This window comes from Notamacropus eugenii, chromosome 1 (assembly GCF_028372415.1).
Source record: "Notamacropus eugenii isolate mMacEug1 chromosome 1, mMacEug1.pri_v2, whole genome shotgun sequence".
NCBI lineage: Eukaryota > Metazoa > Chordata > Mammalia > Diprotodontia > Macropodidae > Notamacropus > Notamacropus eugenii.
The window spans coordinates 561,289,961-561,307,719 of NC_092872.1; the positions used below are offsets into that span (position 1 = coordinate 561,289,961).

General features: G+C 40.2%; 1 protein-coding gene across 3 annotated transcripts in view; it reads left to right on the plus strand.

Annotated features, from left to right (window-relative positions):
* Positions 1-17,759, plus strand: part of PXDN (peroxidasin) — a 160,686-nt gene that overhangs the window by 14,092 nt on the left and 128,835 nt on the right. For 2 of the 3 annotated variants that reach the window (XM_072634321.1, XM_072634322.1), the window contains exon 1: positions 9,120-9,640. The exons of the other annotated variant lie outside the window; for it this stretch is intronic. In XM_072634321.1, the coding sequence (XP_072490422.1) occupies positions 9,423-9,640 (218 nt within the window). In that variant the 5' untranslated portion in view covers positions 9,120-9,422. Of the gene's footprint in view, positions 1-9,119; positions 9,641-17,759 lie in introns of those variants that run through there. 3 annotated transcript variants of the gene reach the window in all.

Consider the following 17,759-nt stretch of genomic DNA (forward strand, 5'->3'; position numbering starts at 1 on the left):
TAACAATTCGACACTGTGAAAAAAAGAGTATCATTTTGGTCTAGTTAGACCTGGATGAAGTTCATTCTTCACACATATGCATGTTCTGACATTCCAAAGATGCCTCTCTTCCCTTTTCTTTTCCATTCAACTCAATCAATAAGTTATCTATCTATCTGTCTATCTATCTATCTATCTATCTATCTATCTATCTATCTGTCTGTCTGTCTGTCTGTCTGTCTGTCTGTCTGTCTGTCTGTCTGTCCGTCCGTCCGTCTGTCCGTCCGTCCGTCCGTCCATCCATCTATCTATCATCTATCTATGACTTAGATATCTATGACTCATCTGGAAGAGCAGTGGTTACTTTTAGGCCAATCCTAATGTTGATCTGACTTTGAAGTTTAGGTTCCATTTAAGCTTTGTTCCCAGGTGGGGGTGGAGAGGGGCACTGTCCCAAGCTTCAGACTTTTTCAAACTCTTGTTTTCAGAGCTAGTTCTGGGTGTTTGGAAGTTTTTTAAACTTCTGAGGTGATATGATCTGAAGAGGGGTGTGATCTGAGGAGGGATATGGTCACTGTTCCTTTGGTCTGTGCTCTGGTCCTTAACAAGGAAGGGCCCCTAATCCCTTGGGATTTCAATCAATACTTCTCCTCAGGGTCCTTGCTTCCTCAGGTCCAGAAGTTACACTGTTACTCAGTGTCTCTGATCCCTGAGCACTGCAAGGGTGCCTGTCTGCCCTTGAACTGTGACCGATATAGGCAAAGGAGTTGCCAAATAGCCTCTGGTCTTGCATCCAGTGCTGGCACAGGGGCCTCTGTAATCCCTTTCTGACCAGTTGGCAGGTCTTCCCTGAGAGTTTCATAAGCTGCTACTGCTTCTATAAGCATCACCAAGTCCTACCACTTGTGTTGCAAACCCCTGGGCTCCAGACTAGCCTCTTCCTCCTCCCCAACCACCATGTCATGGATCTCTCCTTCCAACATCCCAAGATGTCTCTGGCTGGAAAAATGTCTCATCCTGACCTTTTTTTGGCTCTGCCACTCCAGATTTTGATTTGAGTCATTATTTTAAAGTTGTTTCAAGGGGAATGCTGGGAGAGCTTGGCTAAGTGCTTTAGTACAGAAGCTTTAGCCTGTTCTATTGTCCAACCTGGGACAGTTTGAACCTCTTTAGTAAATCTGTTGGCCCTCTTTTCTTAGGGGCTCATCGTATTGGTAGAGATGTGAATGAGTAGCAATCCTATAAAAAGTATCTTCTATCACCTTCCTGTTTCTGACCAAAGAAGGAATGGTGGCTTAGAGTTTTTGGCCTCAGACCCTAGAACAGAAAGCCTTTTCTTCCTGGCTAAGTATGTTCAGTTATTAGGTATGATAAGAGATAGGGAAGTAAGACTTTTGGAGTCATGTTGTGACAATTAAAAAGTTTTGAGAGACATAGTTTCTGGGTAACTTGATAATTTTATTAATAAGGTTATAATCACCCTTGGACAGAGAAACTATCTCTGTACCCAGACCATGCCCAGCTTTGGGTTATCTATTCTAAGAATGTATATGCCTCACCTAAAGCAGGGCAGGGTATTAAACAAGAAAGTTAGTCAATCTCATTATCAGCAATGTCCTTCAAGAGACTGAACTTTTAAAAATCTGGACTTTAGAAGAAGGAGAGAACTGTGGATCTCCCCAAATTATTGATTACTAATAATCATTTGTATCATTATTGAATTAAGAAGGGAGTATTCTGGAATTTTGCCATGAAAGGAACCCCATTAGTCCAGGGCTGGGGAGCTTGGGCCCTCAAGGATACATGTGGCCCTATCGGTCCTGAAGTATGGCCCTTTGATTGAATCCAAACTTCACGGAACAAAAATTGCTTTTTTCCCCTTAAAATATTTTTTAATCAATGAAAATACATCTCTCTTCCATCTTCACTCTCTCATTGGGGACAAAAAGAAAGGAACAAACTATATAAATACATGTGATAGAGTAAAACAAATGCCCTCATTAGTCATGTCCAAAAGCATATGTCAGAGTCTGCACTCTACGTCCATCACCTCTCTGTCAGGCGGTAGGTAGAATATTTTGTCATGAGTCCCTTGGAATCATGATTGCATTGATAATTGCATTGATGAGAGTTCCCAAGTTTTTCAAAGTTGCGCATCATTACAATATTGTTCTGGTTCTTCTCTGCTCTCAAGTCTTCTCAGGAACTGTGGCCATCATAACATTTTGCAGCACAGCTGCTTGCTGTCACATTCTCATACCATAACTTGTCCAGTCATTCTCTAATGGGCACATCCTTGGTTTCTTAAAATTGGAATTTTATCAGGTTGTCTCAATATTTGAAGTAGAGAGGTAAAAGCAGGTTTCTATGTAATAAACAGCCGTTAAGGTGTATTTTTACACAGGGAAATTAAATTTCAATCAAATTTTAAGGGATTTATACCTCTCCAATGAGGTCTTCATCCAGAGCCTCACTGAAATATGGAGATAACTCAGGGTTCCCAAAGGCTCTGAAAGATTCTACCAAGAAAACATGGCTTCAAGAACAATTTGTGTCAGATGACAGTATCCAAAGACTAATCAAGCTAAATTTGGAAAGGTTTATCCCAAAAGTTGAGTTACTGAGTAATGAATATTTTTGATCAAATCAACTTATGAAGCTCGTATAGTTAGGTGTGGGAAATTTGTAGCATGTACTTACTAACAGATGCTCTGATTGGTTTCAATACCACCACCATCAATCATATCATGCTCTCCCCAGGATAAGATCATCACCAGGAAACTTGACACCATGGAGACTGCTTCAGCTCTGACACACACCTCATCAGTGACTCTAACTGGAGAGCTGGACGGATAAGCAAAAAGCTCCTCCCAAAGCCTCCATTTGCAGAGAGCTCAGAATTCCCCAGACAATTCTTCATTTCCCACCAGCTGCTCTGCTTGGGTTCACCCCACCAATACCATGCCTCAGAGTCAAGTATCTTCTAGTACTTCCACTTTCCCAAGCTTTTCAGCTTCCTTTTGTGTATTGTCTTCCCCAACTAGACTGTAAACTCCTTGAGGGCACTGACTGTAGTCCTTTTTCTTATTTGTATCCCCAATGTTTAGCACTTGCCTGACACATAGTAGGCACTTAATGAATGTTTATTGTTTTTGAATAGCACTTAAGAGGTAGGACAGCTTACTGCTAAGATTATTATGGTAGAGGGACCATTAAACTTAGAGTAACAGTACCTGGATTTAAATCCTGGCTCAACTACTTTTGTTGTCTGTATAAACTTGGACAAGTCACTTGATCTCTCTGGGCCTCAGTTTACTCATTTGAAAAATAAAGAGGTTGGACTACCTCACCTCTAGGTTCCTTCTAATTCTAGATCTCTAATAGTATGATCTAGAAATGGGACACAGAGGTTTCAGTCCCACTTCTACCTCTAATGAGAGGGACTTTGTCAGTCTCCTGTACAAAAAACCCTCAGTGGCTTCTCATTACCTGTGGAACAAAAGATAATTCTTAGACTGTTGATCAAGACCCTTCTGCAGCTTGGCTTCCACCTACCTTTCTATTCTTATCCCATATTATTACTTTTTATGTATTCTACAGTCTAGGTAAACTGAACTATTAGCTATTTTCTCAAAACCTGTCAATTATACCTCCATTTCTCACCTTTATGCATTTTCACAAGTAGTTACCCATGCGTGGAATCTAGTTCTTTCTTGGTAACTTGTCTTTGAATGCCGCTTTTCCATTAGTAGTCATCTAATTTTCCACTTTTTTGATGTCACTATGTTTTATGAATGTATTTAGATTGTAAGCTTTTATGTATCCCCTATCTTGTTCTTCTTTCGGTTCTTATCTATAAAATGATGATTTGGACTATACGGCCACTGAGGTCCCTTCTAGCTCTAGATGTATAAGCAGTAAAGTTTACGGTTTCTCACATGATACATGCTACCATGATACTCCTCACATGATAGATATTCCATAAATATTCACTGAGTGATTGATTTTAGCCTAGTTGCTTAGTATCCTACTTAGATTTCCTCGATGTACCCTACTGACTTCACTTCTTAGTCACTCTCAACTTTCTCAGTGTCTTTGTTACCTGGCTCATGGTCTTCTACATTATTTCACTTTGTGCCATCATCCTTAGGGACTTCAAAATTCATTTGGATAACCCCTCTAATACCCTGACCACAAAGCCCCTTGACTTTTCCAATGCATTTTTTTTCTATTCCATATCAAACACACACCAGCATGGCTGTACCTTGTGAAACCTCACCATCTCACAGAATGGCAGTACTTAGGAGACTAAAATTCCTAGCTCTGAACTTTGTCATCCTTCTGTGGTGTTTAGATTGTGAGCCTGCCTCTCAGCCAATGGGAGTAAAAGGCCAGTGGGGGGGAGGGGTGGGATCTGCATTAGGACCATATAATCTCCATCTTTGCCTTCTGTAATTGCCTTATTCTCTTGATTACTTATCAGAGAGGAGATGCCCTTTCTTGTGAGATCACAATAAAATCTTGCTGCTTTGCTTCTACCTTGAGAAGTCTCTGATTTTTATTTGAGTCGGTGGTCTCTAAACCACACACTTCTATGTGTTGTATTCATTCCTCATGCTAAATCTACAATTTGCCTTTAAGGGATCTTTAATCCCCATCCCTCTCCATTTTTTTCAGTCTATTCTCTTCACTTGCCTCCCTACCCAGAGTGTTTCCATGGTCTGACAGTCTAATGATTCACAAACCAAGATCATAGAAATCCATTTCCTCCTAGAATACTTACTAACTTGCCACTCCATCTATTATCCTCAATTTTGTATAACCACAACATCTCTTCCCCCTGCTTTTGCTCCCAGTGTTGAGTTTTCCTGGGGAAAGCCTTCAAATCAAACAAAATTCTCCAACTATAAATCTATGTACAGTAACGTCCTCTAGGTCCTTATTGCTGCTCAACAATCATGCTTTATGCTTATTGACTCTATCTCAGTCATTACAGAAACCTTTCCAAACCTTTTCCTTCCTTCTGAAGTCCCCAACAATACCTTTACAATTCACATTTAGACTAGGAAGATATTTCATTGAGGTTAGGTCATTAGATGGAAACTCCCTTAACTAACTTCTACCATTCAAAACTTTTCTGTATCATTGGCCATTTTCTTCTTGTCTCAGAGGAAAAAACATCTCCATCACATGCTACCCAGTATTCTTGATTTCAATCTTTTTTGTTTTTTGACTCTTCTAGGACCTTGTCCCAATATATCCTTTTTGCTTTATCCCATCACCTTTTCCCGTTTCACATTTCAGTCTCTACAAATATGCTCAGTTCTCTCAAACACTTAGAAAAGTCACCTCTTGATCATTCTATCCTGTCTCATTACTGTTCCACCTCTCTTTTCTTTACTATGATCACGTTTTAATCGACAAACTAATGGATCAATGCTTATCCTTTTAGATCAATTTGCAGCATTGACATACTCTTTCCCTCAAGGTTCCAGTCAAATTGGCTTTCTCTCTGTTCCTCATAAATATGGTATCAAAAACAGGCCTTATCTTTTTGCCCAAACCCAGTCCTTCTCACTTAGCTATTTCTGTCAATAACAATACCGTTGACATATTGTGGTGTTATCTTTGACTCTTTCCATTTACTTCATCTCTTTTATAGAAATTAGTAGAAAATCCTGTCAGGTTTACCTCAGTGATTTCTTTTTTTTAAACTAATTTATTTGTTTCAGTGTTCTGCAATCACTTCCATATATCTTAGATTTTCCCCCTCCCTCCTCCTTCCTCTCCACTGAGATGGCATGCAATCTTATATAGGTTCTACACATACATTCCTATTAAATACATTTTCACCTTAGTCATATTGAATAGAAGAATTAAAATGAATTGGAGAAACCATAAAACAAAACAAAACATAGTACAAAAGAAAATGGTGTGCTTCATTCTGCTATCCAATTCCATAGGTCCTTTTCTGGATATGGAAGGTATTTTGCCTCAAAAGTCTATTGGGAATTTTTTAGGTCCTTGTGTTGTTATGAAGGACAACAACACTGTGGTTGTTGCTGTGTACAAAGTTCTCCTGGTTCTTCTCCTTTCACTCAATGTCAATTCATTTAAGTCCTTCCAGGCCTCTTTGAAGTCTTCCTGTTCATCATTTCTTATAGCAATAGTATTCCATTACATTCATATATGACAACTTGTTCAGCCATTCTCCCATTGATTTCCAGTTTCTGGCCACCACAAAGAGAGCTGCTGTAAATATTTTTGTACATGTGGAGCCCTTTCTTTTTTTTATGATCTCTTTGGGATATAGCACTATTAGTGATATTGCTGGGTCAAAGGGTGTGCACATTTTTGTACCCCTTTGGGCATAAGTTCCAAATTGCTCTCTCCTCAGCAATTTCTTTCCATATTATCCTTTCCTCTCAGTTCCTATGAGTACTAAGATAGGCCCTCAGCAGCAGCAGCCTGAACTATTCCATTATGATAGTGTCCCAATAAGTCTTCTTATTTCCATTCCCCCCTACAAAAATGTAGAGGGGTGACAGTCAGATCTCCTCTTGGGAAGACCACTTTGACAGCTGGATATAGAGAAGAGCAGAGTATGCAAAGGAGTAGAAGGTGGTGGACTGCAGTGTGGAGAAATTTGTGGCAGAGAATCAACCAGCAATCTATTTCAATAGTTCAGGTGTGTTAAGGGCCTGGATCAGGGCAGCGGCAGTATCAGAGGAGAGAAGGGGCTGAATATGAGAGACGTTACCGAAGGCAAATTGACAGCCTATGGCAAAAGATTTAGTATGGAGGTGAGAGAGAATGGAACGTCAAGGATGACATCTGGGTTGTTAGTCTGGGTGACTAGGAGGATGATGGTATCCTCAACAGTAATAGAATAAAATGAAATAATAAAAAATAAATAAATGAATAGAATAAAATAAATTTAAAAAGTAATAGGGAAGTTAGAAAGAGGGGGAGGGAAGTGGGGTGGTGGTGGTGGTAAATAATGAGTTTAGTTTGGGGCATACTGAGTTTAGGATGCATGGGAAATACAGTTCAAGATGTCAAATAGGCAATTGGTAATGAGAGACCAGAGTAGAGTTCATCAGAGAGATTAGGGCTCGATCAGTATATTTGAAAATCATCAGCAAAGAAATTATAACTGAAACTATAAAACCATGGGAGCAGACGCTATCATCAAATGAAATAATATAGATGGAGAAGAAGGCCGGGACACAGTGCTGTGGGATTCCCACAGTTAGTGAACTTGACCTGGATAAAGGACCAGCAAAAGAGACTGAAGAGAGGTCAGAAAGGAGAACTAGGATTGAGTAGTGTCAAGGAAACCTGGACAGAAGAGAGTATCAAAAAGAGGGTGATCAATAGTGTCTAAAACTGCAAAAAGATCAAGAAGGGTGAGGATTGAGCAAAGGCCATTAGATTTGGTAACTAAGAGATTTTTAGTAACTTTGGAGACAGAAATTTTGGTTGAATGATGAAATTGGAAGTCAGATTGTAGAGAGCTAAAAGAATGAGAGAAAATGTAGTGGAGGTACCTATTATACATGGATGACCTTTTTAAGGAATTTAGCCACAAAAGGCAAGAGAGATAAGATATGTTAGCTAGTGAATATGAATGGATCTTGCCAGTGGTTTTTGAGGATAGGGGAGACAAGGGGATGTTTCTAGGCAGTAGGGAAGCAACTAGTAGGGAGAGATTGAAAACAAATCAGAGTAAGGACTATAGAGAGGACAGGATTCCTATTTTGTATTGAAGTTTACTTATTTATCACATCTCTCTACTAGACTATATTTTTCCTTCATGAGGCCAGGAACTATGTTTTACATAATTTTGTTTTGTCTCTCCTGGATCATTTCTCTGCTCACAATTGTTGCTTTATGATATGTATTGTTGAATTTTTCTGATATTGGGGGCCATGTGGGAATACAATATAGCAAACAAGGGGACATTCAGCTCTCATAGGAACTCATGACCTTCCGAAAGTATATTTGCCATTAGTGAGAAAATTCATACTAACAATGTAAGTTCCTTAAGGTCAGAGGTGGTGTCTTTTTTTAATCTTTGGATGGCCAGCACCCAGCACAGTGGCTTGCATGTGGGAGCTACTGATTTGAATTAAGCACTTTCTCTAAGCCCTTCCCACTCTCCTTCATCCGTTATCTGGATTTCATCTAGAGACTCCCTAAATACTGTTTTTTACTCCCCAGGAAAGGTGACATTTTCCTTAGTTACTTTCCTATACTTTCTCAACTGTCTACTTATTTGAAGGATATCATGATTCCTCACTAATTCCTTCTAAAATTATTTATTGGAGACTCCCATTGAAATTTACTTTCTCACTGCTATTTCTTGCTTGATATTCCCTGTAAGAAAGCCACATCCACACTTTAAAAAGGATGAAGACAGACTGAAGCTTGTCCAGAAGAGGGCAAACCAGGATTAATGAAAGGAGTGGATACCATGCCTGCAGGGATGGACTAAAGGAGCCGAGGAGCTTTAGCTAGAAGAGAATTAGGGGAGGGAATGATGAAGGCCTTCAACTTGTTGAAAGATAATATATTGGAAGACTGTCAGTAAAAGAGGGGATAGTCTTGTTCCGCTTGCCACCAGAGAGCAGAAGTAGGAGCACATGGGTGCAAGTGACAGAGGCAGATTTCAGCGCCTTGTAAGGAAGAGCATCCCAACAATTAGAGCTATTCAAAAGTGGAAATTGATGCTCCAGGAGCAGTGGGCTCTGCCTCAACTAGACAACTTCAAGTTGAGGCTGGATGATAACTCGGCTACAAAAGAAAGGAATCCTCAGTGGATGTGGGGCTTGAGACCCTTTAAATCTCTTTCCAAAGCAGAGACTGTCATTCAGGGAAGCCACGGGATTTCTGTAACTTCCCATTCCGTGAAGTTTACGTAGACATGATTATCAACTTGTTGAGCTGTAGCACGTGTCCAATATTGGATCATTGAGACCAGCGGGAACCTTAGGCTTTGTGCATACAATTTTCCGACTGAGCCACGCAGACTGGTCTCTTTCACTCTCTTGCTCCGCCCCTCCTTCCTCCTCCCTCCTCCCTCTCCTCACACCCCCTGCCCTCTCCCACTAAATGTCCTGCTTCAGTGGGTAAAGGGTGGGGAGAGAATCTACGGCGCATGTGCACAGCTGGCCGGACCCCCCCCCCCCCCCCCCCACCTCTCCACCTCTCCGCTCCCCTTCCCCCCTCCCCTCTGGGCAGCTGGGGAAATCCGCTCAGCTGCTGCCTCTGCTGCCTCTGCCGCTGTGTAGCCACGGTCTGGCTCTGTAGAGGCAGCCAAGCCGGGACAAAGCTGGGTGCTGCTCTTCGTCGCCGGCTCTCGCACCCCCTTGCCATCCCCCCGCCCCCCAGGCCGTCTCCCCTCGATTCCCGTTCCCGAGACTACTGCTCCTGGGTTTGCAATGGCCCCCTCCAGAGCGGGTCTCCCACGCTGGCTCCCGCTCCTCCTGCTCTGGAGCTCGGCTGTCTTTGTGGGGGTCTCCCCGCAGCTGGGCAGCAACGGTGGGGGCGGCGGCAATGGGGGGTGTCCCAGCCGCTGCCTCTGCTTCCGCACCACCGTCCGGTGCATGCATCTAATGCTGGAGAGCGTCCCTGCGGTCTCACCCCAGACCTCCATCCTGTAAGTGGCTTACTGAGGGGCTGGGGGTGGGCTGTGAGATTCCTATGGCTTCTCCCGGGAGGGGTGGGCTGTGATTGATTGGGCTGGGAAAAGTTTATCCCCTTCCATCTTTGTGGGGTGGGGGAAGCAGGGAAACAAATGAATGAGGAGCTGGCGCGGGTTTGGGAGCTGAGGTTTGCCTTGCTGTGTGTTGGGGAGTGGAGTGGGTGGGGATTGAGGGCTCTGGCCCCACAGCTCTTTGTCTTTTTTGGCCCCATACTTGGTAAGACTTCGAGAAGCGGATCTGTCTACGGAGATTCTCCCCGGACTCCTGCTTGATGCCAGAGGGAGTCTCCTTTGTTAGCAACTGGAGATTCCACAGCTGAACCTGGAAGCTGCCGGAGCAGCGAGGGAAATCCCTTTTTCTCTTTCTCCATCTCTTTTTCCCCCCACCCCCGCTCTCCTTTCCTACATTTTCCTACTCTTTTTTTCTCCTTCCCTCACTTTCTTATTATGCTTCAGTTCCCTCATCTCCTTCCCTATTCTCTCCTCCTCCAGTTTCCTTCTCCCCCACATCTTATAATTTTCCCCTCTCCTGCTCCCTGTCTCCCTGTCACTCCCTCTGCTCCCCCTCACTCACTCCCCTCCTTCCTCTTTCTCTCCCCTTCACCCAGGTCCTCCTCCAGTTCTTTACATTTATTCTTTCTACCCTGTTCTTTTCCTCTTCTCCCTTCCTTTCTTTAGTTTAACTCCAATAATTTCCCAGCACCGGAAAATGTGGTTTCCTCTTCTTTCTGTGATCGTTAAATCTCCTATTACCAGCTTTACCTGAGTCTGAAAACGAAGACCCTCCCCCTACCAGAATTCCACAAATTAGACACTGTTGCTCCTTTTCTGTTTTCTCTTGAACTTAGCTTGCCAAGTTTTCCAGGACTTTTACCTCCTAGGGCATACAAAGCTTTTCAGATCTTTCAGAACAAGTTTTTGTGAGGAAAGGAATCAGAAAATATTGAGAGTAACATTTCAGAGCCTTCCACACACCTCCCGCATCTACCTGGAAGTAGTCTGTTGCTTGCAAACCCGTTCATTCATTTAAATACTTGGATTTACTTTTGACATGCAACAGGCTACATTTATAATATAATATATTTTTTTTCACATTCAAGTTAAGAAAAGCACGATTCACAGAAGATTCCCTCCTAACACAAATCCAATGTAAAAACTGCCTGCTGTCTTGGGGCTTCCCCAAGGAAAGTGTTTCCCATCTTTTCAAATTTGTGTATTTTCTTGGGATACACAAATGCCACCAGAGTTCGCTACAGGATTTAGTGTATTCACAGAATTTGCACTTAAACTTTGATTAGACATTTTCAAAATCCATAAAAGCAGCCATTCATTTTAGATACTGAATATAATTTAATGGCCCATAGCTGCATTTTGGGATGCCAAAAATAGTTTTCACTTTTCTTGGCTAAGTGAAAGAAATTTTGGCAGGCTGGAATGAGGTCCTGCAGAAGCTGTAAAAGTTTTAGTGAACTATTCAGGAAGTGGGTGGTTAGTGTTTCTTACATTTAAAACAAAGTACATTTACAGAACACCTTTCATACTGATCATTGATTTCTGTTTTTAAGTAAGCTTCCTGTAGGCTTTTTGAGGGAGGGGGGAGGAGGTAGGGGAAGTGGGGTCAATTATTGCCTTTGAAAGTTGTTCTCCTCAGTGATAAGTCTTTCCAGCCTGCATTAGTGGAGGTGGTGGTACTCCTTGTATGTTCAATGGGGCAGCTACATACATACATATATACATACATATTATATATATGTTTTCTCTTAAGGGCAGAGCAAGTTTCTTTGGATATGAGTATTTTTAATCCTTCTATGAGTCAGTGGAAAAACTGGGACAATGCAAGTATTATACTCCTCTGGCCAGACTTTAATATTTCTAATCTACTCTTTTCTTCAAACTTTATTTGCTACTTGAAAGACACTTTAAAGTGTTAAGTATTCTTTAAAGGGGACAGAGATGGTATCACATGTGTGTACTAGTGTTAATGCTGAGTAAATATTAAAAAACCCTCTGTATTTCTAAAAGTGGCATAGGGCATGAGGTCAGTGGTACAGAATGGTAAAGAGCTTGAAGGACTATGACATTTCTGCTTTCAAAATTTACAACTCTCCATGGGGGGAGGGGGAAGTCAGTAGATTTCCAACCATGCTATGGAAAGGATTCTTACAGGTGGTGAACAAGGATGTGGAATTGTACTGACTTTTTCATTTAGTAATAATATAGATAATATTATATACCGTATATTATATATATATTAGAAAATGTAAAATATGTGTATAACACAGGTCAAGTAAGGTGAGAACATGTTTCTTAGTCTGGTTAGGTAAACTGTGGTTGTTGATGATTCAGGCAGTCAGTGAACATTAAGCACCCTACAAAGTGCCAGGAACTTCCCTAAATGCTAGTGATATGAGAAGGTAAAAGACAGTCCTTGCCATCAAGGAATTCACAATCTAATTGGGGGGAAAAAAGCAAATAAGTATGTACAAATATAAACTGTGTGAGATAAACAGGACATAATTAATAGAGACAAGGCACTAGAAAAGAAAGTTGGTTCACCAAGTGAGAGGGGAGCCAAAAAGACTAAATCGTTTAAAAAAAAAGAAAAGAATTTTCTTCTTCACTATTTTCAGAAATAATTTCTCTGCCTCAGGGTCTCTCTTTTCCTTAAGCAGTTTAGGGACCATTACATGAAGTCTTTTCCCATCCCTCTAACTTCTAATGACCTCACTTCCAAATTACTTTGTATTTTTTACTTTGCATTGATACTATATATGTATGTACATATATATGTATTAACCTTATAATTGTGTGTGTGTAATCTTACATTCCCCATAAAAGCTCAGTTCTTGAGGAGTAATTTAATTCTTTCTAAGGGTACCTCCACAGTTTAACACAGTGCTTTGCATACTTAGTAGATATTTAATAAATACTTGTTGATTGATTGCTAAGGTCTGCTCCAATACCTATGTCATGAAAGTGGCCCAGGATTTTCAAGGTAAATCACTGAAACTTTGGCCAGTAACTCCTAGCAAGTTGGAAAGAAAGTTTGAGACTTGTGGATGTGAGTCCTGAACCTGATCTCTGGACCAAGTGAGTTGAGGAGTTCTTCAACAAACTGGCAGCAGGGTGATTCATTGTTTTGGCCACTACAACCTCTAAAGACAACTTATTTAAAATTTTGAAATATATTTCAGAAGTAGGTCCAGAAGCAATTTAAGGGATTCTTTTTCTTATAATTCAAATAATGGTTTGAATCAGCTTGTCATTCAGGCTGTTTGACATTATTCAAATGTAATAGGAAAAGACAAGATACTCATGCGTAAACATATAGGGAACATGTAAAATAACACTTATAACTCTTATATTTGGGTTTGATGTCTGCAAATGTAGCTGTTTTAGGGAACTCCATTACATTTCACAGTATGTTATTTTCTAGGATGGTCAGTGAAGTATTTTGGAAATGGCTTGTTGGCTTAAAAATATCTTATTCGTTATTATTATTTGATTTTGAGAGTAAATCTTTGGAAGCATGTCCCAAAGTTAAAGTATAATACAAAACAAATCCCTCTCCAATTAATCTTTTAATATATCTCATTCCATATAGAAGGTCCTACCATGGTTAGTCTCCTTCCATACCCTTCATTTCCCTTCTCTCTCCTCAGCTTTTGCTATTTTGAGTTAATAGAATCAAGTCTTCAAAAATAGGTTGGTTGAAATCCTTTTCTTCAAGGTTCAGTTCAGGTACCACCTCCTCCTTGAAGCCTTTTCTGATTTTTCCCTCATCTAGCCACCATATTTGAAAATTATCTCTCCCTGCTCAAAATTGCATTAAGCCCTTTTAGTCTCTTGCCATCCTCACAATCCGCCTTGAATCATATTTACTTGTGCACATGTCATCTTGAATCTGTACATGCTCCAATAGACTGTGAACCTCTTGGGGTCACACTATTGCCTTAGTATATCTGTGTCCTCTGAACAGTGCCTTCAGAGTGGACAGTTCATTATCTTGCTGACTGGGTCCAGTGCAAATTTTTGTTATATAATCTCAACTGACCATTATTGAAGCAAGGTAGTCCTTTTACACTTTTCCCTAATTCAGTATTCAGCTCACCATAGTGGCTATTCAGAATTTGTTATCCATTCTCAAACCTCACATGGCATCCCCTTACACCACCATCTTGACTGAACATTCTGCTTAGTACTTCACTGGAGGGAGAGGGAGAGAGAAAGAGAAAGGGTAGGGGGAAGGATATGCCTGGAGATCTCTCTTCTCCCTTCCTCCTTACCTTAGGTCACTAAAATATTTTCTGTCACCATTTCCTCCTTTACTCCTGTCTCATGAGAAGTGGTAACCTTTCTTCTTGCAAAGTCTAACCCTTGTTCCTGTGGCTCTCACCCCATTCCATCCTTTCGTCTCTGATATTGTTACCTCTATCATCCCCTTCTCTCTCTAATCTTCAGTCTTTATCCATTGACTTCTTCCCAATTCTTTACAAAACCACATTTCTCTTATCTTTCTCTGTGTTTCTGTTGGTCTCTCTCTTTCTCTGTCTCACACACACACACACACACACACACACACACACACACACACACATGCCTCACTTTATCTATCCCAGCTAGCTATTATCCCCTCTCTTTCTTCCCCATTATGGGTTGGGGTGGAATATGTGAAGGAAAAGAGATAGTGGGAAGGGAAGCCCTTAAGAGGTATAGAAAAGCTAACAGAAGATTTCATCTCTGGCAGCAATGGAAGAGTCACCTTCTTGGACACATTAGCTTTGTTGGCATAGACGCATGCTTGTGAGTCATCTACCTGGTCACTTGCTGCCTTCTTTTGGGTAGTCTGTGGCAAAGTATCTAACTACCTCTCAAGCCAATACTAGAATCAGCTAAGTTACATTTGATTCTAATTTTCCACTCGACCTCAGGATCTCTAAGCTATCATCAGCTTCCCTGAGATCTTTTCTGGAGATCATGGTATGCAGTTTGAGAAATGAACTTTTGGTCCCTTTAGCTATTTTCATAGCTCTAGTGAAGACTTGGTGACAAAATTACAGGTATCCTCTTCACTTTACATGTGTTCCAGGAAAAAAACTGACTGAAGGGAATCTGATTTTCCCACTGATCAATTGTATTCTGCTTTGCTCTTTTCTACCCTTCCCTGTAGTGAGCATCCTTGTGGACATGCCATTTTGTAGCAGAGGCATGAAGCTGCTATGCCAGACATTAGAGCAAATTAGCTATCTTAAAAGGTAACTTAAAAGCACTTTAATAGACTCCTGCAACTTTAGAGGTGAAAGAGATCTTAATCTTTTAACACTTGACTTAAGTAAGATCACATTAAGTTTTTTTGTGGCATAGCCAAGGTTAGAAAATCCAATACTTTTTCTCATAAACTGCATTTTTGGAGGGGGAGAGGGGTAATACTTTCTACATTTCCCTCCAATGTCTTCTGCTTAGGTCAATTCTTGTTCCTGCTCTTACAACTCTCAGGGCTTTCTCCCCTCCTCCTCCTTTAATGTGGGTATTTATAACGTTCTGTGGAGTTGGTCTGAAATATTATTTCTCATCACTGTTGAACTCTGATTTTCAACACAGTATCCTATTTGGCTATGTATAACAAATTTCCTACTTTATCAATACAAATTTCTGTGTTTTAGGGTTTACTTAAATGAAGAATCCTTATACTGTTTTACAAATAGGGAAATTTTTTTTCCCATGACTTTCAAAGTGACTTAAAAAGTACTAATGTCATCCTGGGAAAATATCACGAGTACAGCTTTTCTCAACCTCACAGTATATTTGTCTTTCACTGCCATTCATTTGAGGAAGGCCATCAAACTGCCTAGAATGGGGTTGTTTTTCAGTTTTATTAACTTCTCACAATGTCCTTTGTCAAGAGCAAAAGAAAATTGTTGGCTTTTCATAAGTGAATGCAAATTTTACTGATCATTTTGAGTGACCAGTTTGCTATGTGGTGTGAAAATGATTAGTCACATTGGGATCCATGGTAGATGTTTCAGGCCAGGTGTCTTGTACTATAGAAAAATCTGCAGTTGGAGAATTTGTATGTTGAAAGTATTCTCCTTTTTAAAACTTTGGCAGGCTAACATAATGCAAGAGAATTACATTTTCTGAAGAATTTCTTTCCCTTAAAAAAACAAAAAAACCAACAAAACCTCCCAAATCCTTAGATCAAAAGCACTTATTGCATCAACTAGTGGCCTTTTTTGATCCTTCCCTGAAGCTACTTTCCCTTTCTACTCCCCATTACCTTAATAGTAATAAAGCTCAAAATGATAAAGTGATTTAAGGCTTGCAAAAAATTTAAATTAAATAAAGTGATTTAAAGTTTGCGCTATAAAAATTATCTCATATTCTTCTCACAAAACTCCTATGAGGAAGTTGCTATTCCTATTTTACAGATGAGGAAATATGAGTCAGAAAGAGGTTAAGTGACTTGCACAGGATCTTATAGCTAGTGCCTGAACTTACTTTTAGTAATTGAAATTTAGGTCTTCCTTATTTCATATAGCTATCTTCATATTTACTTTGTATTATTTATTTATGTGAACATATACTGTTTCACTTGACACAATGAAAGTTCCTTAATGGGAGGGACTTAATTTTTTTCCCCCTTGTATGCACAGTTCTGGTCATGGTGTCTAGCACATAGTAGGTGTTTATTTTTTTTATTCTAATCACTGAATACTGTAGCACCAACAAAATATGTGCTTATGGCGGCTATGAATATCTTGGCATCATTCTGAATCTCAAAATAGAACAGACTCTCCATGTGGAAGACAGAACTAAAACATTTATTCAGACACCAAAAAGCCAAATCCATCCTAGTAACAAGAATCTATACATAATAACAATGCAGAGAACACCACCAGCCCCAAGCCCTCTCCATGATGGGGCCTTCCCACAAATAGTCTCAAACCTAGCTGGCTGCCTCTTCTCTCTCCCTCAGTTCTGACTGCTCTGACCAATTTCACTTGACAAGTTCATCTCAGCTCTGTGCCTCTTCCTGCTCTACCCCTTCAGCAAACTTCACCTTCCACAGACTCATGCGACTCAGGCTTCCATGTGACCCAGGCAGGTCACATGGGCCTATTAAGGGAAGATCTTCCCATTTAAAATATCATTACATATACAAATTTTAGAGTGGGGGGGAAGAAGGATCTTAGACCACTAGCCTCATCTCTACCTTAGAAAAATTCCTTTCTATACCATCCTTGAATTTCACCTTTGTTTAGAGAATTATAAGGAGAATGAACACATTATTCCTGAAAGCAACCAACTGCATTTTTGCATTGCTCTGGTTGGCTAGGGACTTTTCCTTATATGGGACTGTAATTTACCTCTCTGCAACTTTTATCCCATGTTCCAAGTTTAGCTCTTTGGGGACAAGCAGAAAGTGTCAAATTCGTCTTCCAAGTGGTAGCCCTTTAAGATTCTTGAATATAGTTATCATGTACTACAGTCCAAAGCCTTTTCTTCACATTAAATATCTCCAGTTCCATTTTGTGTCATGACAATCTGCAATATTCTCACTGTACTGATTTCCTTTCTCCCTTTTAAAAACAAGATTCATACAAGGAGAAGACATCAAAATGAAGTAGAAAAAATTATGGACCATAGTTAATTTTTTTTTGGCCTCTGGAATTAATTAATGGTTTCCTTACCTGATTACTGGAAGGGAAACAGCAAAAATTAAAGTAAAAGGGAAGTCAACATGAAGTAGTATAAAGAATGTTGGATTTGATGTCAGAAGAACTGCCTCTCTCAACGTATGTGATGCTAAATAAATCACTTTACTTCTCAGGGTCTCATTTTCCCCATATTTAAAGTTCTGTGGTTGGACTAGATTATCTCTTAAAGCCCTTTCTAGCTGTGAATCCTTTGTTCCTAATTCACAGAGCTAGCCTATCTAGAGTAGTTCCACCTAAATGATGAGATTAGATGCTAAATCATAGAGAGTTGAGAATGAAAGAAAAGGACAATATAAGTAACTGTTGTAGATGATCTCAAGTATAGCCACAAAAAAGGAGAGGTATAGGATGATAGC